Consider the following 27291-nt stretch of genomic DNA (forward strand, 5'->3'; position numbering starts at 1 on the left):
TTCATCTCTGCCTTAACCCCGGGACAAGTCTTGGGGCCTCTCTTAGAGCTGGAAAGCAGCGGGGCAGCCGTTCCGCGGGCTTCAGGCTGCGGCTCCGCCTCCAGCTTGGCCGACTCGGGACCGCGCCGCGAGGACCCAGCGCATCTGCGCAGGGCAGGGGAGGAAAATTCTTCTTGAATACGCAGGATCCAGGAAACGAAACCCAGAGCCCCTGGTGTCCGCGCCGAAGTTTCCTCGCTAGCTTCCACTCCAAGGCGTTTCCTCGCTAGCTTCAGGGGAGGTTGTGTAACACCTGTGCCATCAGCAAAAAGGTCGAAAGGAACGCAGCCTCCACCTGGCACCCGGGTTCCCAACAGCCTGAGCCACAGGTGAGCCAGGGCTTTCTCCGCCGCGAGGGCGCGGGATCTGCGCACGTTTCTGGGAGCGACCTAGGTGAAGCGAGCTGCCTATGCCCAGAGGCACAAGGGTCTTTGTGTCCTGTTTGCTCTGTGGGTGGAAGTCGGGGAGAGAATTCTGAGGGACCTGGAATGAGCTCGGGAATGGAGCAGAGATCCAGCAAGGACCCAAGCTGTGCCGGTGGTATTCTTGGCCCGTCCCAGAACCTTTATAATAACAAAGGTGTGTCCTGTTGGGGGTGTGGAGGATCCCCAAGGGCTCTACTTGCAGTTAGTGGCACCACTTAACAATTCAGAGAGCAGTCCTAAATCATGGCCAGAAGGGGAGCGCAGAGCTTCGGCCAACTTGGTGGGGCATTAGAAGGCAGGATTAGTAAAACTGCTAGCTGCCATTGAACAGCAAACATTAATAGGATTATGGCTGCAGCTCAAACTCTGCTTAGCAATCCGGAATACCAGACGAATAGGAAAGACAGGCGGGTAGACAGCATGGTGGGTGAGCCCTTCAGCTCAGAATGCCCGCGTCCATCCTGCCTCACGTCCATGGGCTCTGGACCAGTGTCTTCACTCATGTTCCTTTAGCTGGCTCATCTCTGAAATCTCTGAAGTTGTGTAACTATTACAGGAACCACCAAGTTAAGAAAGAGCATTACGTGCATTAATATAAGGTGTGAGAGTCTCACCTGGCACTGTAGAAGGTCCCCAGGCAAAGCTAACTTCCATTATTTCAAGTATTTGACAAAGTGCCTGCTGCTCCTAGCTGACTTGCTGACCCCCCCCCACCCTGGGGGGGGGGGTGTTTTATTGATGCCTGGGATTCCTGGACGTCTGGGCAGGACCACTTCCCAGTTCCAGGAACCAGAGTCACTTCTGCAAGTTTGGCAACTGGAGACATGTTAGAGAGCAGCATCTTGGTGAGAGGTCTTAGGCAGATCAGGGCTCCTTCCCCTTCCTGATCCTGCCTCACAGCAGAACTTTCTCTTAAGTAGAGCTTTGAACAATGAACACACACGGAAATTTAAAAAAAAAATGAGTTTCAACATTTGGCTAGAAAAGCAGCGTGTAAACAAGGTGGATGATAGACCAAGATCTGTAAAGGGGCTTAGCATACAGGCGGAGGGACATTTAGTGAACGGCCCTTGTGCACCCTCCATCCTCACCTCTGAGGAACATCTCCACCGACCTCTCATTCCTGGGTGAGTCAGTACACTTCTGGGAGTCTACACTTCTGAGATGTGGTGTCCCCGTCCCTCCCACCCCCCGCCCCCATTCGGTGTCCCTGGCATACACCCCACACGCATAACTTCATGACATGGATGCTTATAGATATTTTTTAGCTTTCCTGACAATACCACCACAGCTATCATCTAAATAAGGATTTAGATATGTCATCTAAATCCTATGGCATTATTATCTTCACTCATAGGACCTGTAGTAATTTAATTATCTTAATTGTTTAAATCCCCAAGTGCCTTTGTATAGTACTCAAATGCCTGGATAGAGACTTGCTTGTTCTATATCTAAAATTAGTACTCTTGAGAATCACGTTTTCCACTTGGTGAATACTGAGATGGGAAATGTTTATGTAAGCATACAGGAGGATGTGTGTACCATGAATGTATGTGTTCATACACACACACACACACACACACACTATAACACAATATTGCATAGTGCCCAATACCCCCCCCCCCCGTTAATAAATACTAACAAATGTTTGCTTTCCAAATTTTGTTTGATAAATGCTTAGAAAATCCTTACCTGGCCTAGTAAAAAAAAATGTACATGGCCACAAGAGCAACCAGGCTTTTCTGTCTTACATATGAAAGGCATTACTTTAAAGGCGGTCTCTAACAAATGTCATTGAAAGTTGGGAGCCGACTTGGAAGATGAGTTTTTGTTTCTTTCACCTCTTTGGTTTATTGTTAGTTTTGTAAAACCCTGGACACTACTAAGTTTGTCTGAGTAGATGTATGATCTACATTCTTATTCAAGGTTTACAGTAAAATACTATAAGATTCTATCCCCAAATGTTTTTTTTTTTTTTTTTAGGTTTGTATCTTTTTTTAAAATTTTTTTATTTGTTTTAATTAATTACACATGACAGTCCAATGACCTTGACATATCATACATTTGAATCAGATGGGATATAATTTCTCATTTTTCTGAGTGTACAGGTTGCAGAATCACATTGGTCATGCAGTCATGTATATACACACAGCAATAATAATGTCTGTTTCATTCCACTATCCTTTCTTTCCAAAATGGTTCTAAGCACATTTGTTTTGTTTTCTTGAGCCCAAACTACAGAAGTGGATTTTATGGAAGACTTCCTGTTACAAGCTACTTTGCACTTAAAATCTGCCTCCATCCTGCATCAGACACCTATTTTGCAAGTCTATGTCCTGCTGTATCAAATTACTTCCCTTTCCCCTTCCCCCACCCCATTCCTGTAAATGCCCTTGTTTTGCTCTGCTTATCTATTAACATAACCACAATTAAACAGATGCAATATTTTTCTCATTAGCTATTCATGAAACATTTTTAAATGCACACAGTTTACCCACAAACATAATGAGAAGGACATTAAAATCACTTAATTTTTGACTATCCTCAAAAAATTTTGCCTTTTTCTGGCCTACGCCAGTGACCCTCCTTTTCCTTTTCAGATCATGCATCACCATCTTGGGATTAAACTTGTTTATATTGTGTTTTTGGTTTGCAGGAGATGGAGGTGGGGGAAATTTGTGGTTAGATAATTAACAAGTAAATCCAGGTAAATAAACAAAATCTATTTTATGTACATTGTATAGACATAGTAATTTTATGATCTTCTAAAAATACTTTTTTAAAGCAATAGAAATTTTAGGATCCTAAGTGTTCGGTCAGAGGTTGTTACTGTAGTATGAGTTATGAAGTCACAGCTGAAAATCTCTATCCTTTTCTCCCTCTCCCTAGTGGGAGTATTTTACAATGATCAAATAGCCCAGAGCAGCAATAGGGACTTATGACATTTGACAGAACAACTTTATATGTATATATATTTCTGTAGCATATGATGCTAAAATCACCACCAAAGTTCTCATTCAATGTAGGAAGAAGTATGCAACCATCAGATTATATTTTGGAGTTCTGTTTGTTCAGGTGTAATTATGATTCCAATCATACAATATATTTTATGAGTTTATTATAGACTTTTTACTCTGGGTGCATCATAAATATGATTTCCTCTTCCTGGAAAAAATATATATTTATTTATATTTATATATGATTAGCAGGAACCATTATTTAAAAGCTATTATGTTAAATTTACTAATTCAATCAGGGCACACCTAATTATTTCCAAAATGAATGATATGTCTTGAAATAGATCCATTAAAGTTGAGAAAACGGAAAGATGCTCCTAACAGCCAATAAGAGGTCAGGAAGAGAAGGCACCCACATGGTAGATGACTATATTTATCAAGTAAATAGCACTTTATTATAATAGAAAACTACTGTTAAAATTAATTGGCACCTGTAAAGATAAAAGAACCAATTAACATTTGGACATTGCTTATGACATACCAGTTTTAATGCTTAAGATATTGTGTAATTGCTACATTTAAAACCTATAGTAAAGCTGGGCTCTGTAACACACACCTGTTATCCCAGGGCTCCGGATGTTGAGGCAGGAGGATTATGAGTTCAAAGCCAGCCTCAACAATTTAGCAAGGTCCAAAGCAACTTAGAAAGTCTCTATTTCAAAATAAAATACAAAAGGGCTGGGATGTGGCTCAGTTCAGAGCCCCTGGGTTCAATTCCTGGTGTGTGTATGTGTGTGTATGTGTGTATGTATGTATGTGTTATATATATAACAGTAAAATGAGGATCCAGATTTTATTCTACAGCATTTTTGCCAATAGGTACTCAATTTCACTTATATTTTAAGACTCAAAATAATGCAACCAACTAGGAGGAGAAAGAGCAAGTAGGAACAATTGAGTCCTGTTTTGTACTCTGTTTAGTTTCCCTTCCTAGGATTTCTGGATCAGGAGGGAATGATCTGTAACCCTAGGAAAATACTGTGTTTTCTCTTAGTTGGTACTCATTAGGAAGGGATCTGGAACCTGCCAGTACTACGTGCTTAAGATCCACCTGACATGATGTACAAAATTAGCTTATGAAATTTCTCATCTTTCTAGTTTACAAGTATTTGTGGCTTGCTGGACTTCCTAGCCCCAAACAACTAAGTTCTAAGAAGAAATACTTTTTAAACACAAACAAAAATATTTTCCATCTCTGATGTATAGGTTTGCAATCCAGAAGCGAAAGGATCTTTCTTTTTAAAATTCAGTTCAAAAAATATAAAGAATAAAATTCTGCCTGTGTTTTTCCTTTTGGATGTTATTTAGGATTTGTCCAATATACTGTTTGGTGCCTTTCTGATATTGGTAGGCAAGTTGAAAAAGACTGGGAAAAAAAAAAAAAAAAAAACAAGGTCCCTTAAAATTACTGTTAAAGGGTTGGGGATATAGCTCAGTTGGTAGAGTGCTTGCCTCACATGCATAAGGCCCTGGTTCAATCCCCAGCACCACAGAAAAAGAAAAGAAAATTACTGTTAAAATTAATTAAAAGGCATTTAACTAAGCGAATTGAAGATTGATGTCTTAAAAGATGCAGGTGACAGATAAAAACTTGAGATATGTAGTTCAGCATATTAACTAAGGGATACTGCCTATTTCTGTACTAGAATTTATCAGTCATTTAATTTGTATGTATCTGTGAAGATACTTAGTCTATTTTATGCAAATAGGTATTCCTTTTAATGTATCAACACCAATATGGTGTTGACCTCTGATGGATCTTTCTACTCAGTACTTCTGTCCTGCAGTACTTTGATCCTATCTCAGGCTTTTCCACCTCTATTCAGTCTCCTCCCTACCTACTGTAAATTCCAACCCCATTTTATGTGTGCTGATTACAGTGAAAACATGGGGCAAAAATTCGGTTATGCAACTGTTTTATCTCCAACCCACATGCTCAGACAAGCTGCCCTTCCTCTTCCCAGGCCCACCCACTGTTGGTGGCTCCTCTTTTGCTGACTCCTACGTCATAGACTGACTGATAACCTCCAAAGTCCTATATGTAAACCCAGCCTAGGGAGTCAGATCAAGCCCAGAAACTCCCAACACCTGGATGAGGCTAGAGTCAGCTAATGAAGAGGACTGTCCCTTGAGTGTGACTCTGTAGTTCTAGTGGACTGTCTTTCCACCATCATATTTGACCTATAAACTCATAGACAGTGCACTAATATCAGATCTTTTTTTTTTTTTTCAGAACTATTTAAATCATGGAGAAACACAGTAAGTAATTCATAAGTATTTACTTTTCTTTCCTATAATGTTCAATCTATTTACTTGCTATTTGTTACAACGTTCTATTCAATTCTTGAATTTATTTAGTTTGCTTTGTGTTGTTTGTGCTCCAGAATCCAATGTCTAGTTCTGTATTTCTACTATAAAGGTGTACACAATATTCACCACCAACAATCTTTTTTCATTAATAATAGGAAAGTCTTAGTGAGAGCAACATATTGGACTTGTTGGGAAATAGATAAGTATACTGTATTTCATCAAGAACAATTTTTCTATTCTCTGTGCATTTTAGGTTTATTCAAGTCCTACTTATTAACATAATAAATTCACTATGTCAGATGACGGTAATGAAAATCTCAGATATATATACACATACATTTTTCAGAATATACACATGTGTATAGGCTTAAATAAATATCAATCTTAATGTTATCTACATGTTAGGATAAATACCAGAAACCAAATCCTGTTTTTCTGAAATGATGTGTGTTCTCCTTTTTATTTTTATGGAGATAGCTAAAAACATATATATCTCTCACCATAATTCAAGCCCTGATCAATGTCTTAGATAATCTTTTTTTTTTTTGGTACCAGGATTGAACTCAGGGGCATTTGACCACTGAGCCACATCCCCAGCCTTATTTTCTATTTTATTTAGAGACAGGGTCTCACCACGTTGCTTAGCACCTCGCTTTTGCTGAAACTGGCCTTGAACTGGTGACCATCTTGCCTCTGCCTCCTGAGCCGCTGGGATGACAGGCTCCACTTGCCCAGCTGTAATCTTAATGACTGCTATATTGACTTAATTTTATTTGTAAAACTTAAACTTTTAAAAATTCGGTTTATTTTGAGAAGATTACAAGTTTGAGGGCAGTCTTAGCCACTTAGCAAGACCCTGTCATCCCCCCTGTCCCTCCCAAAAAAGATTGGGGGTATAGTTCAGTGGTAAAGAACCCCTGGATTCAATCCCCAGTGCCCACCCCCCCACCCCACAAAAGTAAATTTATATAGATGTAATGCTTCATATACTAGAAGCTCTGAGATACTTCAATTCAAAAAAGTTAATTTGTCCATGGTCATGCCCACCTTTTATCTTTTCAGTTTCATACACACACACACACACACACACACACACACACACACACACGAGTATAAAAATAAAATATGTATATGTACATGAGTAAATATGCACATACATATACGAATACACATATGGAGACATAAAAATATAATATCTTCAAGTCAATGTAATAGTTCTATGTTGCATTTTAGAAATACAGAAATAGACCTTAATTCCTATTTTCTTTGTATTCTTTTTTATCTACATGAACATCTGCCCATTCACTTATTTGTGTGTGTGTGTGTGTGTGAGTGTCTGTGTGTGTGTGTGAATTCCTCCTGGTAATCCTGAATTAGGATCATTGCACTGGTACCCAAACCCAGAGATAATGAGCTCCAGTTTTCTGAGTCTGTCTCTTCTTGAGGATGTGTGTGTGGTACATAATTCAAACAATTGTATTTGTTAGTCTGATCCTATTGTTTTGTAACTCACATTGGAAGTGGGGCTGCAGGCAAGATCCTAAAAGCTGGAGAACTAGGGAGCTGGGCTGCTCTTCTAGCTGAGAAACAGAAGAGGATGGTTGGGATGAAATGACCTGTGCTATATCAGAGAACTGTGGTAATTTGAGACATTGTGGTGTCTGTCCAAGGAAAATCCTAATTCAAGTAGAGGATTTTTCATTGCTTGAATTTGCAGTTTCGGTGACTACATTCTGCTGAAGGTATTACCACACTGATTGAAAGGGAGGGAGGTGCAGTCTGCTTCCTGATAAGCCAGTAAAATTACAGGAGTTGAATGGCCTTTGGAAGTTCATAATACAGATACATACAGAAAATATGAGATTCAAAGTCCAATTAATATTTCCTTCTATATCTGTGTCATGTCTTCATGATCCCAAAACAAACAATTCTGAATTTTCTGTCAGTAACCCATAAGGAAGTGGAGGTGAAAATAATATAAGTTTAGTGTCCACTAGACCATCATTTCTGTGAAGGCAGGGCCACTGCAGCCCTAAAGCCCAACCCATGGGAGACACAGGAGCTATTGAGTAAATATTTATTGATGGGTTGGGTAGATAAATGAATCACTAGGGAGAAAAGAATATGAAGAACTAGGAAGTTGGACTATTCAAGCAGATAATTGGCAGATAACAGTTAAATGTTAGTATATTATAATTAAACATGGATTTTGTAGGTCAGAATGAGTTTTATTTTGGAAATTTTATGTTTCAACCTTATCAGTGTAGTTTCAGAATAAGCATAAAATAGACACCGAAGTACAAGTTTTATTTACAATTTTTTTTAAAGCTAATTGTGATACCCCCCTGGGTAGCAGTGATTACAGATACTTTAAAAATCATTCACAATCCTGTGACCATTGCCACATCCAATTAGTTTTATTTACTGCTTTCTTCATGAATTGCAGGTGGTTTTAAAATTATCTTTTTATCACAAAATCAAAACCTAGAACTGAGCATACATTAACATATTTGAAAAAAATTAGCTCTCATAACAGACACAACTTAGGGTAAATGAATTTATTTTGTTTCAATATAGCTTAAAACCACATAGTGAATATTATCTAAGGACAATGATTTTTGCTTTCTAATATATATTTTATTTAAACAAACATACATTTACCTCTGTTTGAATTGCAGACATGCCAGTTGATGCTCCCCAACCAGGAACGAGTTTTGATGCTGGATATTCCCCTCCATATCCACCAACAGCATTCCAAGGTAAAATATTTGATTAAAAAAGAAAGAGTAACATTAAACAGTTGATATACCCTAGGGACAGAAGTGGAGTGAGGGGGAAAGTTTCTTTATTTTAGTTGTTTTTTTTTTTTTTTTTCTTGAAATTACACTAAAGTAATTGCTTTTTTACTGACTTCTTCCTCATCGTTACAATATAGTGTAACAACTACTTATGTAGGATTTATATTGTGTGAGGCATTATAAATAGTCTAGAGATGACTTAAAATGTATGCAGGGATTTTCATAGGTTATATGCAAATACTGTACCATGTTATATATAAAAGACTTGAGCATCTTTGGCTTTGATATCCCAGGGGGATCCTAGGACCAATCCCCCTGGATACTGAATGAAGGACCACTGTACTATTGATTATCCCCCTTAATGCATATGGAAAATCTGAGGCCACAGACAATATTGGACAATATCAGGTTTCAAGTTCTACATTCTGGATTAACAGTTGTGTGATGGTCCTGAACAAGCTGCCATACCTCAAAGCCTCACTTTTATTATCTATAATTGGGGATAATGTTTTCTCTAATTCAGGTTGCTTTGGAGGTTAAATGCAAGTACAAAGAAAACTATGAGCACAATGCAAATAATAAATGATAAGTGTTGGTCGTTTATGCATTAATATTATGTCAAATCAATTTGGATTTATGTAAATGAGACAGTTATCCATATTTTAGGTAATCCTCTATGCTTAATCCTTTGATTTGAGGAATAATCAACCAGAAGATTATAATCATGTCAATAATATATCCAATTAGCTCAAACCTCCACATCCCTGTTGACTTCTCTCCTGAGGACTTTGCCCTGAGGCCTGTGATCTTTAAAAACATTAATCTCTTTCTATCACAGATGTGTGTTCAGCTCTCCTTCACTGAATTCTCATTACTCTTAGGATAAGCGCCCAGAGTGGGTCATAGGAGCCTTTACCCTCTTTCACTTTGAATGCTTCTTAAGCGGGCTCTCTACTGGTCAGCTAGACTGGACATCTTTCAGATTTTTAAAGGCCTATGTGTGTTACTATGCAGGGACTATACTCTGGAATGTTCTGTGCCTTTGACCTATTCAACTGCTGTGAATCTTTCAGATCTTAGCTGAAAGGGGATCCCTCAGGGACACTCCACCTACACCTTCCATTTCCCATCTCAATAACTACCTTCTGCATATAGAGTCCTAAACCCTGGCCCCTTACTTCAAAGCATTTGTTTCCAATTCCAGCTAGAAAGTCCTACTGGTACTAGAGCACTCTAGAATAGGGTACATATAAAATTTTATCTCCCATTAGGCAAGGGGCACAAGGATTGCCTCTGTGTTTCCCATTGTGAATCCTAGGGCTCAACACTTTTGAAAAATGTTGTAAGATACAAATGACATCATGGAACTCACTTTTCTCCTCAGAATCCTCCAATGCCTGCTGATCACAGGGGGAAGAAAATAGCAGCTCCTGACCACGCCTCCCCACCTTGTCTGCAGATGAACTGTTTCCTATTGTTCCACTGAGGGCCATTGCTGTTCATCCTCTCTAAGGGCCTTCTGTTCACAAGCATGACATATTCATTCCCAAAGTCTGGGTTTATCTTTGCTTTTCCTTCCTCTTGGGTGATTTCTTACCAGATCTTAATATAAAACTTTTCCCTTGTTCTCTTTAGATTCCAAAATAAATTAGATCTATCTAAAGTAGCTTCCTCTGCTGCCATCTCCCCCATATTTTCTCCATGACACCAATAGGAAATCTTTTTGTTTTTTTAATCTCCCAGAAGTTGACCCCCAAAAGAGATGGTTCCCCCATGGGTAGCCAAATCCCTCAATTCTATAACAGAGTTTGTGACAAATTTATTACCTTTGAGTATCTCTTCACTGTAGAAGGAATAGTTTATAAAATCTTAATTTAAAAACACTATTATGAAGTTCAGTCAGTTGTTAGCTTCCATTTTTAAGTTGATTCAGTAATTTTATTTATTCATTTATTTTTCTGGTGTTAGAACTGAACCCAGGGCCTCGTGCCTGCTAGACAAGTGCTCTACCACTGATCCACACCCCCAGCCCATTAGCCTTAATTTTTTGGTATGTAAATTTTGTCAGAATAATGGCCTGTTCTGAGTATTCAATTTTATAGGACTTTTAATGATAAAACATAGTGGAATATAGTCTTTAGAAAGTATATCGTAATCTTTGAAATTCCTGCTCTGTAAATAAGCTTATAAAGCTTCATGGTAATCACACATTCAGAGAATATAGAGTATATGCCTACTAAATGTCTTTTTCTACTGTTTATTTACTACTCCAAAGAATTTTGCCTCTCACAATGTTTGCCTTCCTTATTTCCAGAGAGCACATTGGTTGTTATAATGTGAAATTTAAATTTCTAAACTAAATATCATAATGGGGTTTATTGATTTTTTTTTTTAAATGAATGGAGACTTTATTGATGAATACAGTGTGGACTAAAACTCTAAGCACACTGTTAATCCAGGTAAGTATCTGGAATGTGCTAGAAGGATGCATACCTTTACCTCTATACCTGGAAATATTTTGGGCTGGAAAATTCTTGGTTTCCAGGAGACTGTTCTGGGTACTTTAGGATATTGAGCAGCAGCCCTGCCTTCTACCCACCGGTCACCAGTATCATGCTTGTGACAAAAAAAAAAAAAAAAAAATCTCCAAATCTTCCCAAACATCCCTCAGGGAAAGAGAAAGAGAGAGAGAGAAAAAAAATTACACTCCAGGTCTGTAGTCACAGGAGTTATCCTTTGTTAGAATTCCAGAGTTGATTTGTTCTGTAGGTGCTTTGGTGCTTGAAATGCCCAAGACTTTAGTTTAGATCTTCTGCAATGCCTTTTCTCCTGTCCTTGAAGGCCTGCCAGGATGTTTGTGTCGTTGGCTCTAGGTCATAGTTTATTTTCTTTCACTTTCTCACGTGTTCAAGTTTTTTTTCTTTCCATCTAAGTTTTGAATGCTGAAAGCAGGGCAGCCGCTTCACTACCCTCAAAAGAGAGTAGATCTGAAACCACAGATATTACAATGAAAAACCTGAAAAATTAAAAGAAAAATTTAAACCTCATTGATACTAGATTTCTGAATTTAGAGGTCAGATCATAGATAGCTGGGGTAATTGTAAGTGGGTTGATGGTTCCAGTTTCCTGTGCAGATACATATTATTTTGATGACTCTTGTTTCAGGACCTCCGGGACACAGTGGCTACCCAGGAATGCAGCCTGGTTACCCAGGACCACCCCAGGGTGCCTATCTAGGTCCCCAGGCTGGCTACCCAATCCCACCACCCAACTATACAGGTGCTGGCCCAGTCGGCTTCCCTGTCCAAAACCAACCCGGTGGACCTGTAGGGACACCATGGATGCCTGCACCGCCCCCTCCACTAGACTGCCCACCTGGATTGGAATATTTAACTCAGGTAATTTCAGATACATAAAATACTTGTGAAAGAAAAACCTGTGCTTCCAACTTACATAACTAGGGCAACAAATGAATATTTCGCCAGATTCGAAAATGGTAAAACATTTTCTGCTGACAGATGACTGATTCCTCTCATTGAAGTTCACTTTTTAATCAAAGCACAAAGGTCTGGGTAATTGTGTTTTTTGTGACCTTGAATTAAACCTGTGATATGAGCCAATAGCAAATATTTTTAAGCACTATTTTCTAGTATTCATCCTAAGCATAATACATGTGTTATCTTACTCTTTATAGAGAATCTATAACATTATATAATTAAACAGCATTTTTTTCAGGAGAGGAGAGTGAGATAAGAGTCACACAAGGTTGCCAAAGGTCAAACCCCCATGGCTGTGAGATTGGCTGTTTAACCTGGACTTTGGAACTGAACACAGTGCTTTTCTTTCAACACTACATAGTTTCTTTGGAATTAAAAGAGAAGAAAAGAAAAACTTAAAATATATTGCCAAGTTTCAATAAATGGCACCAAACAAAGAGTTAAAATTTTGTATATGACTCATCTTTTTATATCCAATAAAACTACATATTTATGATGCTGCTTTTGTTCTTTGGAAGGTCCAGTTTTATAAATGCCACCAATAAGGAAGAGGAAAAAAAAAAAAAAAAGGCCAGGATTTTACTGTCCTACATGATATGAATTTCAGCAATATGAAGTTGAACATAGTTTAATGTGAGACATCAGCTGGGTGAAATAGGAACATGAAGGGCTGAGTGTTCAGTGTCTGTACTCTTGAGAACCAGTATTCTTACCATGTCTAGCCACTGCTCAGGAAGTCAGGGGTCCCTCAGACTCACACTAATAATTTAATTTTTCATAATGTTTTCAAGCAGCACATACCATAGGAATTGTTTGGTCATTGTCATATTTTTTCAAAAAATTCTGAAACACATATTTTAAAAATCAGGATCTCATAAAATAAATAGATGAAATTATTAGTGACTACAACTGATGATATTACACTTACAATTTTTGAAACTTGGCAGATAAAGAACCCTTTTAAATGATTAAAAAGTTATCCATACCTCTCTTGAGCCTTTTCCTCAAAAAACTATGTATATTTTTTTGTTGTTGTTTTTAATTTCAGTGTAAGATAGTTTTATTTGGTCTAAAGTTTCCCAGATTAATGGTGAAAATTTTCAACCAATATTTTCACCAATAAAAAATATTAACTTTAGTTTTATACTAACCAGTAATGTAAACAAACTATTAAACATTGATAACATTAAATTTTGACAATTGACTATGTGAATTTTTTTTTTTTTTTTCCTATAACAGATAGATCAGATTCTGGTTCATCAGCAAGTTGAGCTTCTGGAAGGTGTGTATTCATTGTATCCATCATATTTCTAGATTTATGCAGATAAAAACATTATCAGTCACTGCAAAGGTAATACTCTCACGTGAAACAGTTAAACAGGTTATTTTTAAATGTCTGTTTGAAGTTTTATCATAATTCATCATGTACGTTATCAGTAATTCATTTCTGAAAATTAGTCAAATGGTAAATATGAGTATAGTGGGTATATATCCTTATGATTTAGATGTTAGATACGAATATTGCAAGGAAACTATCAAGACTTTCTTTTACTCCTCTCTCTTTTCAAATCACTAAAAGTTTTTTAGCATTTTACTGGACTTTTACCACTTGAGCACTTTTCTCCCAACTTGAGATCACCTTGAGAAGGGACAGAGTCACATTCAGCTGCCTTAGTATATCTCCAAAGCAAGTGATCTCTGGATTCAGAGGCGGATGATTTTGCTACTGCATATTAAGGTGCATTTTACCTCTGAACTATATCTCCATTCTCCCTGCTACGGATTTTTTTTTTCTTTATTTTGAGACAGGGTCTCACCAAATTGCTGAGATTCTCACTAAGTTGTTGAAGTTGGCCTCAAATTTGAGATCCTCCTGCCTCAGTCTCCCAAATTGCTGAGATTACAAGTATGTGCCACCACACTCAGCAAGATGGGGATGTTTTAGAAAATTATCATTCATGCCCACGGTTTCTCTTGGGAAATCAGACGAACCCTGTGGAATGTGCATTCCATGAGCTGCGTGTAATCTCCTGGGGTGCAGGGCCACTGGGGCACTGCTGGTCTGGAGGCCTCTTCTGCAAGAGTATTGCTGCTCCAGAGTGGGCCTCCAGATGCTTCCAAAGGTCCAGGGCTTCCAGATGCAGTAATAAACTTGGGAAGTCACTAGATCCTTCAGGGAAGCTACTAGGGAATGACACTCAGGGAGATATAGGAACCATTATTCCAGATACCAGAGAATAATAGAAACTCGGCATGTTTATAGAATACATCTGTTATACCCCATCTTTTGCAAAGTTCCTTTCCAAGGGTGAATATAAACTGTGTAAGCAGGGTAATGGATTTTATGAAATTACACAATTGTCACCTATGACATTTAAGGTATTAATAATGTCAATTATTAGATGTTTGTATTATTCATCATTTTGATTAGTTTCTTTTAACATTACTCTAAAAGGGAGTTCTTTTTTTTCTCTCTTGCACCAGGGATTGAACTCAGTGGCACTTAACCACAAAGCCATATCCTAGGCCTATTTTGTATTTTATTTAGAGATAAGATCTCACTGAGTTGCTTAGTACCTCAGTTTTTGCTGAGACTGGCTTGGAACTTACAATCCTCCTGCCTCAGCCTCCTGAGCCACTGGGATTACAGGCATGTGCCACCATGCCAGGCCCCTAAAAGGGAGTCCTTTATTGTTTTAAATTTTGAAAATATTTTATTCTGTGGTATATGTCATTTAAGTTATAAAATCCTCATAGCCAGACACTATATATTCCATAGCATATAAACTTATCTCTTTTTAGATTTATAAGCATTTTAAATATTTGAGAATATGTTATGTAGTTTCATCTTGAAATGTAATTTTTAAATTTACTAGTTTTTAATTCTTCAGTTTAGGCCAGTGTCAGCACTAGCAGGGACAAAGCAACTTAGCAAAATGATCTCAAAAAATAAAATAAAAAGAGCTGGCTAGTGGTTAAGCACCCCTGGGTTCAATCCTCAGTCCCCCCAAAAAAAATTTTTAAAAAGGTAGTCCTTAATTTTTTTCTCTTTTTTTTTTTTTGCCCAATGTGTAAAGTCAATAATATTTTTTTCATATTATGAATTGTGTGAATAACATGATTTCTCAGTTTCTGTCAGTATATTAGGCACTCACATTTTTCCTCAATTTAAAACTTATCAGAAAGGAAACACAAAAACATGAAATTATTTTGTTTTATTTTCATATTTTCAAGGAAAATCATAGATTACATAAACCCATGCTATTCAACAAATAAAGAAGTTGAAGATTTCTGAGATTAAGGTATATTAATGAAGCAATTAGTGAAAAATAAACATCCTCTCAAAGCCACTTTAACTTTTTCCTCTCTAAATATTTGGCTGCGGCAGATGGGGTCTAATAAATAATGAGTGCAGGACTCTGAATCCCACCAAAGACACTTGAGGAAGTTCGTGTTGATAGGACTTTTGACTGATGTCTCTCTATCCTCATGAAGTCCTTCCACGCAGACCTGAGAGAGTTATTTAGGTCTCCATGTATTTCTTTTAATCACTTTTGGTTTGGGTCTGTCTTCTGACATACTGTGACCCAACTATTCTAGGGCTGTGGATAAGGGAACATTAACTGTTCCTTCTCGGCTCTGTAAAAACAGAGGTTTCCAGTGTGTGGATCAATATGAGGGGGGCATTGGTGAGATGCTATATCCCTCTGTTTTCCTCATGAAGAAAGGTGTAGAGCTCACTTTGGATGCCCACGGTTTAGAGAGTCTATGAGTTTGAGCCCTGGTTACCAGGTCCCTCCCCGCTTGTCAATACCCAGCTTTACGTGCTGAATACCAACTGCTGAGCTAACCAAGGTGCACTGGTCCCGTGTGATGTTCTGATTCACATGCCATTCCCACTCTGTTCTTTTGTACATGATTGTGTCAAGATCACCCCTCTCATTCCTTTTGCTCAAAGTGTAAAAGCTAAGACATAAGTATCATTTACAACACAAAATCTTAACCCAATAAAGTAGTTCATAGAATACAAACACAGCAAACATCCTATAACCTCTCCATAATACTTGAGTACTGTGCCAGATAAGCAGGCATCTTATCTTGACACTGAGCCCCCCTGTGCCCACCTCCAGCACTGCACCCACCCTGAGCAGCAGAGCCTCCCATTAGGACAGAACCTATGGCATTTGATAATACCACTTCTTTCCTTTACCCCATCTCTCCTAAAGATTTGTTTTTTCTTATTTAAGATACTTCCCTCTTCCTTCTTTTGCCTTGTTTTCTTTTATTGATCTGGTTCATTGCTAAACATCTTTTCCCTCTTTCCTGAACTACCTGGGATATCTTACCAAACTGCTCTGTTAGATATGATAACATCTTAGGTAGAGTCCACATTCTTAACATAATGATGATTATGATTTCCTCCTTTGTGTTTTCAGTCTTAACAGGCTTTGAAACTAATAACAAGTATGAAATCAAGAACAGTCTTGGACAGAGGGTGTACTTTGCAGTAGAAGAAAATGACTGCTGTACCCGAAATTGCTTTGGACCTGCTAGACCTTTCACCTTGAAGGTTCTTGACAATTTGGGCCAAGAAGTCATAACCCTGCACAGACCACTGGCATGTAGCAACTGCTGTTGCCCCTGCTGCCTTCAGGAGGTCCGTGTGCCATAGCCAGGGCAGTCTGTGAAGAGTTCAGCAAGCATTTTCACCCTTTCATTCAACCTGGACATTAAGATGGTTATCACATTTTATATATTCTTTTGCTTTTGTAGATAGAAGTACAAGCTCCTCCTGGGATACCCATAGGTTACGTTATTCAGAACTGGCACCCGTGTCTGCCCAAGTTTACAATTCAAAACGAGAAGAGAGAAGATGTACTAAAAATTGCCGGTCCCTGTGTTGTGTGCAGTTGTTGTTCAGATGTTGATTTTGAGGTAAGAATAGTCATAATGTTTGTAAGACTTGCTTTCCTAACATAAGAAGATAATTTTATTATCATAACCACATGGAATAAGTATTGTGCTCTGATACCTCAAAAGAGAGGTAATGTGCTCACGTATCTAACTTCAGTCAAAGTGATGGTCACTACTCTAGAGGTCAGTATCGATCATACTCTATAGGGCAAAAAAAAAAAAAGAAGCAGCAGCAGAGATGTGTATTCAAATAAAAACAAGCAAAATGTGTAGCACTTAAACATGATAGTTTCTGAATAATGACGCCGTGTGTTATCTGCTTTAAACAGAATGCTAAGCCTTATCATCTAGGTCTGATTGCCTGACATCCCAGAGCCCTCCACGTCTGTGTTATAGGCCATGAATGTCTAGGTCATGTTGACAAGGCCATGTTGATGTCTTTGAGTTCTTAGAAAGAGTTACATAGAGATAGTTTTAATAAAGTTGCTACCAATGATTCCTTTTTTCTAGTTTCAATTTCTGTAGTTTCAGTTTTCCACAGTGAATTGTGGCCTGACAATATTAAATTAAACTTTCCAGAAATATGCAGTTTCTAAATTTTTACTTGCGTGCCATTTGGAGTAGTGTGATGAAATCTCAAGCCACAATCCTCCATCCAGCTGGACATGAGACACCCTCTTCCAGGGCACTCTCACTGGATAAGAGTGCCACTAGTACCTGACCCATTAGTTGGTTACTAGGGCATCTACTCCCACAGCTTGAGTTCACGTAACCCTTGCATAGTACACTAATTGTATGTCATGGTGCCTCCGTCACTTAGGGAACTTCATCTGGTCACACAGACATTGTCTCATCTTGTGTCACTACAAGACAGATCAGAACAGGATAATATGATATTTTGAGTGAGAAAGAGGGAAATCATATTCACATAATTTTCATTATACCATATAGCTATATTTTTTCTATTTTATTATTAGTAATTGTTACTAATCTCTTAACTGTGCCCAATTTACAAATTAAAGTTTATCATAGGTATGGCATTTTATAAGAAAAAACATAGTATACATAGCATGCATTACTCTCTGTGGTTTCAGGCTCTGTTGGGGGTCCTGGCATGCAAGAAGACTCACAGACCAGGAGGGATTACTGTATAATACATACTGCCCAAATTGTGCTGTTCTGGGATCTCTGATTTATCCCTGTATAAACTAGGGCTTTGGAACTATAATATGTTCAAGTATTTACTACATGGGAGAATTTCCTTACGACAGTTCTCCAGTAGATGACCTCAACATATTATAGTTCTTTTGGTTGCAAAATGCTTAAATATGGGGACATTTTATAATTTATCCTCGATTTCTTGTTTCTTCTAGAAAATCAGAAAGTATGATAAACTGGATCCTACCTTTCCAGAGAATGGGCTAAACTATCCTAAAGCTGAATAGAGCTACTCACAATGTCATGTGGGAAATCTGGTATTCTCCCCACATCTTCCTAAGGTTTCTCACCATCCAGCTTTATTCTGTTATCTGTTTTCCTTCTCTATCCATATGGATTTCAATTCCTCTGTTAGAATCTGGTTATATGTGGTAAATCCGTTCTCTCATAGACTTTACAGTCTAACAACGCAGATGGTGAACTCTTAAGAAAATACATGTGATGTAGAAACTTTTAAAAGGAAGTTGTAAAGGAATTTGTATAGTGTGTAGTGTGTGTGTTTGTGTATGGACAGTCATCATTCTGCATGCAGGAGATGACATGTCTATCACAGAGTGAGAGAAGAAAAACGATAATTGCTCCTTAAGGAGTGATATGAACAAATTTAGTTGGCATATATTTTATTTTGGGATATAAGTGTAAACACTGGAGAAGCATTTTTAAATTCTTATATTGAATGCTAAGGAATTGAGACTACATCCAGCATCCATTTTCTGGGGATTTCTTAAAGCAACCATTATTTGTTTTTGTTTTTTTTTAAATTAATTAATTAATTTATTTATTATTGGTTATTCAAAACATTACAAATATTGCAGAATTACATCGGTTACACATCCACATTTTTACATAATACCATATTAGTAACTGTTGTATTCTGCTACCTTTCCTATCCTCTACTATCCCCCCTCCCCTCCCCTCCCATCTTCTCTCTCTACCCCATCTACTGTAATTCATTTCTCTCCTTATTTTTCTCCCATTCCCCTCACAATCTCTTATATGTAATTTTGTATAACAATGAGGGTCTCCTTCCATTACCATGCAATTTCCCTTTTCTCTCCCTTTCCCTCCCACCTCATGACTCTGTTAAATGTTAATCTTTTCCTCCTGCTCTTCCACCCTGCTCTGTTCTTAGTTGCTCTCATTATATCAAAGAAGACATTTGGCATTTGTTTTTTAGGGATTGGCTAGCTTCACTTAGCATAATCTGCTCTAATGCCATCCATTTCCCTGCAAATTCCATGATTTTGTCATTTCTTAGTGCTGCGTAGTACTCCATTTTGTATAAATGCCACATTTTTTTTATCCATTCATCTATTGAGGGGCATCGGGGTTGGTTCCACAGTCTAGCTATTGTGAATTGTGCTGTTATGAACATCGATGTGGCAGTATCCCTGTAGTACGCTCTTTTAAGGTCTTCAGGGAATAGTCCGAGAAGGGCAATAGCTGGGTCAAATGGTGGTTCCATTCCCAGCTTTCCCAGGAATCTCCATACTGCTTTCCATATTGGCCGAACCAATTTGCAGTCCCACCAGCAATGTACAAGAGTACCCTTTTCCCCACATCCTCGCCAGCACTTGTTGTTGTTTGACTTCCTAATGGCTGCCAATCTTACTGGAGTGAGATGGTATCTTAGGGTGGTTTTGATTTGCATTTCTCTAACTGCTAGAGATAGCAACCATTATTTGTAATGAATTGACTTCTTCCCTACGCATCTAGAATAATATCTAGGTACCATTTCTGGCAGAATTGAGAAGCATTCACTTGATTCATTGTCTAGAGGGTTTATAATGTGAAGGTTGATATTTTAAACCAGGAATTATACGTATGAGGAATAGTCATGGAAACTTTTTTTTTTAATGTATTTTTTAGTCGTCAATGGACCTTTATTGAGTTGTCAGTGGACCTTTATTTTATTTATGTAGATGAGAATTTATTTATTTATGCTGAGAATCGAATCAGTGCCTCACATACTAGCAAGTGCTCTATCACTGAACCACAACCCAGCCCCTTTGAGTGAAAGAGGTTATGAATAGCCTGATCAACAGCAGGAGTAAGAGTCACTTTAAAGACTGATTCAAGATAAATTTCCCAGGTGCACTGAGGGTGGCTAATTTCATGCCTTTGATGTCCATGAAGGGTGAAAGAAAATTTAGAGATGATTCTGATGTTATCATTCTGATGTCAGATGTTTGAGAAGTCTAATGAATAATGATACCATTGACCAAGTTAAAAATCATGTAGTTGGGGGTAGACAGTTGATTTGTTGGAAGCTAATCTTTTATATTTAGGTCATGTTGGATCTTGGTTATGTAGAGGGAAAGAGTTGGGAGTTTTCACCATGCAGATGGTAGTTGAGTCTGAGAGACTATTATCCCAAGGGTGAGTTAGGAGAGCCAAGTGGACCATCTGTCCATGTAGATGAGAGTGTTACTCCTTCCAAGATTCTTGGTAGGGGAAAAATATGCTCACATGAAACGCATCCCACTCCAGTCTTGTTTGTTTGAAGTCTGAATTCATAATATTGTTGTTAATGAGGGTGAAATTGCTTAATAATTGTTATGTCTTCATATCAAGGATATCCCAGAAGTTATATAAATTCTTCATTTGTAAATCTTATCAGCAATCATTTATACAGTTATATGTCATAATTTATTACATTTTACACCCTTGATACATACTCAGATACTCTATGCTATATTACAATTCAGATTTTATTAATTATATTTGAGGTAAGTCTAAGGTTTCCCTTTTATAATATTATTCACCAATTATTTGTATTCAATTTATGCATTTAAAATTTTTATAATAACATAGTATTAATTTATTTCCAGAGGTTAAAATTTTATTATATGTTATCTAAAATTTGCTACAAATTTTTTCTAGTTCTGAAAACTCTTTTTTTTTGGTGGTGCTGGGGATTGAACCCAGGGCCTTGTGCATTCAGGGCAAGCACTCTACCAACTGAGCTATAACCCCGTCCCCCAAGTCCTGAAAACTCTTTAGTTAGAGATTGTTATTCACATTTCCAATCCATGCCAAACCAAAATGGACATTTTCTACTTCTGACATAAATTCTGTTTAATTTGTAATTTTTGCTATAGTAATCAAAAATGGTAAGTGGTAATTTCTTTATGAATGTAACGTTGAGATTATGATGACTGCCAAGTTATCATCTTCATTTTTCATTTTAAAAAATATTTCAAAATTGAAAGATAGAATAAAGTTTTCAAATGCTTAAATGGCAGTATTGCAAATAAAATACTAACAGGTATAAGCCAGGATTTGTATTGGCTTTGTTTATCATGACATTGTCTCATCTCATATAACTACTAAAATTCAGTGGCTTAAAACTAGAAGCATTTTTTCTTATACCTATGTCTGGAGGTCAGGTGTACTTCAATAGATATAGCTAGGTTCAGATGGACAGTTCAGACTTAATTTGCAAATTGGTCTAGATTCTGTTCATATTTGTGTGTTGTAGGGCTGTAACCACAGCAGCAAGTGGGATGAGGTTTTCTAATAGGTTTCCACTACAGAGCAAGAGCCAGGTCAGACCAGGTAGCCATGTTGAAGAACACTATTCATGTCACCTGCAAACACACTTTGGTCAAGCAGTCACATAGCCACCCACTCCTGATCAGTCATGCACAGGAAGAATCCTGGGCCTACACAGGAAGTAAAATGAAATGAATATTCAAGGAAAAATAATCCAGGCTATTGCAATTTCATATCAGAAGTGTACTCCAAATTTTTTAAGATGCCATCTACCTCCACCCAAATGAAATGGGCCAACACTTTGTATTCTCCCCAGATTTGTTTAGTAGGTCCCAGCCTGCAACAGGGGCCTCAGGGTATGTTGCTAGCACTTGTGGTACCTTGTGCACATTTGAGAAGGACTCGCCTCCTCTTTGTTTAACAGAATCCTAGGTGTACATGGCCAGACAAGTGTCTTTGGTATTCAGTCCCCACCTGTCGACCTGAGTGGCATTAATCCGGGCACAGTCTGCTCAACTCTGTGATTGCCCTGGGCTGTCCTCTGATGGAGCTGCAAAAGCAGATGCTTTAGACGTTACTGTTTACATCCCCCAAGTCGTCCCTTTATCCCACCCTGGGACAGCCCATAAAAAGTTGCACATTGGTCAGTTCCTTCACTCAAACAGCCAGTCTTTTTTAGGCATGTCCTGTTTCTCTACTCACCATGCTTGGTAATGAGTCATCTGTCATATTTATTAAAGCAGAAATCTAATAAGAGGGGTTTTTTTTCTTTTAAATTATCTTCTTCATGGCTTATAGAAATTTTATCACATTTTTAATACCTTTCTGCTTAAATTTTGTTTTGGATCAACTCAAATAACTTTTTATGATCTGTATTAATGCAAAATAGGAATGTTAGATATTTCAGTAAACTACATTTATTAATTTTTTTCTGTGCAGTAAAACATTTTTTTTCACATATCCATAAATAGACACAGGAGCCTGCATGTATCTAATGAGGGCTGCACATTCATAGTTACATATGGGCAGAATTTTAATACACTACTTGTGTCATTTTATAGCTTTTCTGTAAATTTTCTAAAAATCACTAAGACTTTATTTTTTTTTTCAATGCAGATTAAATCTCTTGATGAAGAATCTCTAGTTGGCAAGATTTCTAAGCACTGGACTGGGTTTTTGAGAGAGGCATTTACTGACGCTGATAATTTTGGGATTCAGTTCCCTCTAGACCTCGATGTGAAAATGAAGGCTGTGATGCTTGGAGCCTGTTTCCTCATTGTGAGTGTCTTCCTACTGATCCTGGTTACAGAGGGTCTCTCTAGTACCATTTTGAAAGGTTCAGTAAACTATGTATTCCAAAATGACCTTCTACAAAGATTCCCATTTCACCCAAGGTTCAAAATTCTACACAGGGGACTTGTTTCTGTCTGAAGGGTCTGTGCATTTTCAGAAGCCAAGAAAAGACTTTTATGTATCGTGCTGAGGTCTTTGATTTGGAGTTTTTTGTTTCAAAACACAATTAGTGCTTTGGGGAAGATGTTAACATTTAAGGGGGGAAAAATCTATGTTGAACAGGGAAACTTTATCTTGAGTCATTTGTAAATTAAATCATAAAATAGGAGTATAAACAGCAACAAGAGTAAACACTACAATGTAGCTTCTGGATCCAACTACCAGTTTATTAGAAATACATGGAATAGAGCAGTGCTTCTAAACCTTTTGAAATCCAAGTACTAGGCCATACCTCAATTTAACCAAGTCAAATGTGCGGAATCAAAAATGTGTGTAGATGATTTCAAAATGACCCAAGTTAAGGATTATGGAGACAGAGGAATTTTATTCTTCACCTCAGCTGTACACTAGAAATACCTAGGTATCTTTCAAACTCCCCATGTTCATATTCCTCCTAAACCCATTTGAACTGAAATCTCTTTAATCTATTTACAGCTCTGAGATGATTACTTTGTGGCCAAAGTTTGAAACACTATATGCTTATCTTAAACATTGACCTGGGGATGAAATCTTTCAGAAAAAGTAAGAAAATGTACAGCAAAAGGGACCCATTTCCAAGCCTTGCATGGTGGTGCACACCTATAATCGTAGTGTCTTGGATGGCTGAGGCAGGAAGATGGCCAGCCTCAGCAATTTATCCAGGTCCTAAGCAACTTAGTAAGACCCCGTCTCTAAATAAAATACCGAAGTGGCTGGGAATGTGTTTCGGTAGTTCAGTGCCCTTGGGTTCAACTCCTATTCCCAAACAACAGCAAAACAAAGGACCTCAATTCCTTCGATAAATAGGCATTGAAGTAAGTAAAAAAGATAAAATAAAGCAGATGGCTTAAGAGCCACCAACCTAGTATAGTTTATAGAGCATGTTTAGCTATCAATCCAAACAAGCCTATACAAAAAGGCATTGGTAAGACATCATGGAAATTTGAACATTGGCTGGCTACTTGATGATAGGAAGGAATTATCAAGGTGTTTTAGATATGATGATGATAATATATAAAAGCAGATTCATATATTTTAGAGAGGAATAATGAAGTGTTCCATCATGAAATGTTTGATATCATGAATTTGTTTTGAAATAACAGGTGTGAGGACAAAAGAATTTAGAGGACAGAGTAATAGACGAAGTAAAATTGGTCATATTAATCATTGTTGAAGCTGGATTAGCAGTTGCTGGGGCTTTTTGTTATTATTTCTAAAGTATTTACTACTTCTTATAATAAAGGTTAGGTGAAAATTGTATGTTCAATAAGTGAAAAAAAAGTTGTGGGTTCTTCAGTAAGTGTTCTTTCTCCCTAAAATGTACTTTTAACCTTAACCTTAAGGAAACTGTTTAACCCAAGCAGAGGATATGAAAGGTATGGTGTTCAGGGCAAGAAATAAATTTGAGACTGTTTAAATTGATGGGAAACGGGGCTGGAAGTGGTATGGTAGAGGATTATTAGGAAATTTCTGTGGTCTATTTCTAAAGAAACTTAAGATATAGTTAAAAATGAATAAGTCCTAGTGTATCACTAAACACTAAAATGACTATACATAGCATATTTCAAGAAAGCTAGAAAAAGGGATTTAGAATGTTTTTACCACACACACACACACAAAAAAAAATGCTCATTGTTTGAGGAAGTAGCTATGTTTAACCTGACATGACCCCATGTATAGGTCTCTTGAAAAGTGGAACCCATAAATGTAGTTTTTATGTGTCCATTTAAATTTTTTTATAAAGAACTTTTAAAGATTGGGCAACTTTTCATAGATACAGATTGATTCATTGAAAATTATGTAATTAATGTTTGTTTTAAAATGAGGCATAATAAAATAGTTATAAATTCAACCTTTAGAAAGATAAATGCTGGTGCCCATATGGAAAAGGGATTGAAAGGAGGTAAAATTGCAATATTATAAAGCCAATGATTTGTAGGAATGGTTAATAATCACCTCTTCCAGGATAAAGGAAAAGAATAGGTACTTGAGAAATGAAATCCATAGAATTTGAAGTTGAAGAAGAAAGGGTTTAGTTAGAAATCCTTGTTTCTCGGAATGAAATAAGCTGGGGGACACAAGTTTGATTAACCTGGGAAACCAACTTCCATCTTTAGTACATTCTAAGGTGGTTCTCATTATGCCCCCCAAATCTGACAGGTTGCATGTCTGTACGGAAGTTATATTACTAGAGAAGGAGTACGAAAATCTGAGGAAGACAGATTAAAAGATAAAGATTTCAAAGGGGATGACAGAAGTAGAAATTAGAGAATTTGCAGGTTAAGTCCGTATAGGTATTAATAAACAAGACTCTGAGGCTGTAGCTCAGTGGTAGAGCACTTGCCTAGCATGTGTGAGGCACTGGGTTTGATTCTCAGCACCACATAAAAAATAAATGAATGAATAAATAAATAAATGAAGGTATTGTGTTCTATCTGCAACAAACAAACAAGTAAATAAATGTAGTTTGATTGCTATGGGAATGGAAAGGTGAAAGTGGATCTTACACAGTTGCAGACTTTTCCCTGATTCACTTATGACACTTAGTTTTTCTTGTTTGACAGATGTGTTACTGTGTGGGGTCACATCTTGAGCTTTTCGTATCTGAAAACTTATCTCAGCTTTATTGCTGAAAATTCATTTCCATATTTTGCTCCTTTACAGGACTTCATGTTTTTTGAAAGAAATCAGGAATGAAAATGAGAAGTTTGGTGTACTAATGAAAGTGTCCTCAGAAAATTGGGGGACTGCATATTGATTGAGACTACTAAAAGGAAAACTCAGTGGTTTTTTTTTTTTTTTTCATTATTAAAAGTGCTCACATGTGTATGAATAAAACTGTGATGCCTACAAGTTCAGTTGTATGGTTTTGCTTCTTAAAGAAATGGTTTTCTGAATCATTGGCTTACATATGTATATTTTTATATATTTTTTAATATTCATTGTGAATTTCAGAAAAAGTACATAGCATATTTTATATTTTGAAATGAAACTTCATATTGAAAACTGCTTTGAGTTATAATCTCTCATTTGCTTTTTGTTTTGTAACAAAATTAAAGCCTTAAAGTAACTTTAATATAAAATTATAGATTATTCTATTACATTTAGTCACAATTTATTTCATAAAACACCTAATGTTATTTTGCAAATACTATCTATTCAAATTGTTTTATGTATAATTATAATGCACCAATAAATTTTTTTTAAGTTAAAAAAAGTTTCTGCTTTCTTTGCCACTACAGTCAAATACAACTCAATATGGATATTATTTAGGAAGCATAGATGAGGATTTTGTTCTCTAGGGAATCGCAGTATATTTAAATGTTCCTGCTAACCCTACTTCTGTTAAAAGAATAATTTTCACACTGACAAGACAATAAATTACCAATTTTAAATGTTTTCAATGAGAAAATTAGGACATAATTCTGTGCCAGAGAAAGATTAATTTTTTATTCACCCACTCTAAAACTTTGCTATTGGTATAATTTTAGAAGTGATTATGTATACATGAAATGTTTAGCTCCTATATTCTAACAATTCCAAAACGTGGTAAGAATGAGATTAATCAGCTGGTAATTAAACAGAACAAAAACTCTTGTTCACAGGTTAATGGACTGCAACAATAGTCAATCATATTGTCTTTAAAAACAATCAAACATATGACATAGAAACTCATTGTTGTATTTTTGCGTTATGATTTTACTTTTTTAAACAAAATGTGGTCCCTGGACTCAGGTGGCATTCTGAGCTCATCTAACCCAGTAGACGAGTCCCCCTCACTCCACTTCCTCTTCAAACTCTCCCTTCTCAAGAGCCAGGGCATGTGATGCCTTTTGGTAGGACTTGTACCAGGGCACAAGCTGGGCCTTCTGCCTGGCAGAAAGGCAAAGAGGGCTGCCATCTGCTGGGTGGGGAGCTTGCCTTGGGAAGGATTTGCCTCATGCACAAGACAAAGGGCTCAGGAAATGAACTCCAGGAGACCCCCTTTTGTCCTCAGCAGAGCTACTGTCCTCCGTCCTGAGCATGAGCTCCAGCAGCGCTCCAGCAACCCCAGTAGCTCCACTGGAAATGAGGAGGACAACAGCAG

General features: G+C 37.3%; 1 protein-coding gene across 3 annotated transcripts; it reads left to right on the forward strand.

Moving 5' to 3' along the window:
- Plscr1 (phospholipid scramblase 1) lies at positions 1–27291 on the forward strand. Of its 3 annotated transcripts, none has more exons than XM_076867404.1 (9): positions 1–368; positions 5715–5740; positions 8470–8550; positions 11755–11987; positions 13326–13368; positions 16523–16743; positions 16860–17021; positions 22830–22991; positions 27205–27291. In XM_076867404.1, the coding sequence occupies exons 2-9, from the start codon at positions 5728–5730 to the stop codon at positions 27223–27225; spliced, it is 936 nt and encodes a 311-aa protein (XP_076723519.1). In that variant the 5' UTR covers positions 1–368; positions 5715–5727; the 3' UTR covers positions 27226–27291. The 3 variants fall into 3 exon arrangements, with proteins under 3 accessions (XP_076723519.1, XP_076723518.1, XP_076723520.1); XM_076867403.2 differs by lacking the exon at positions 27205–27291 and adding an exon at positions 25869–26168; XM_076867405.2 differs by lacking the exons at positions 1–368; positions 5715–5740; positions 8470–8550; positions 27205–27291 and adding exons at positions 10079–11048; positions 25869–26168.

The sequence above is a fragment of the Callospermophilus lateralis genome, chromosome 10 (genome assembly GCF_048772815.1).
Source record: "Callospermophilus lateralis isolate mCalLat2 chromosome 10, mCalLat2.hap1, whole genome shotgun sequence".
In the NCBI taxonomy this organism is placed as follows: Eukaryota; Metazoa; Chordata; class Mammalia; order Rodentia; family Sciuridae; genus Callospermophilus; species Callospermophilus lateralis.

Coding starts and splice junctions, on each gene's coding strand:
- Plscr1 (XM_076867403.2), top strand. Junction 8,551..11,754: donor TCCACCAACAGCATTCCAAG/GTAAAATATTTG, acceptor CTCTTGTTTCAG/GACCTCCGGGACACAGTGGC. Junction 11,988..13,325: donor GATTGGAATATTTAACTCAG/GTAATTTCAGAT, acceptor TTCCTATAACAG/ATAGATCAGATTCTGGTTCA.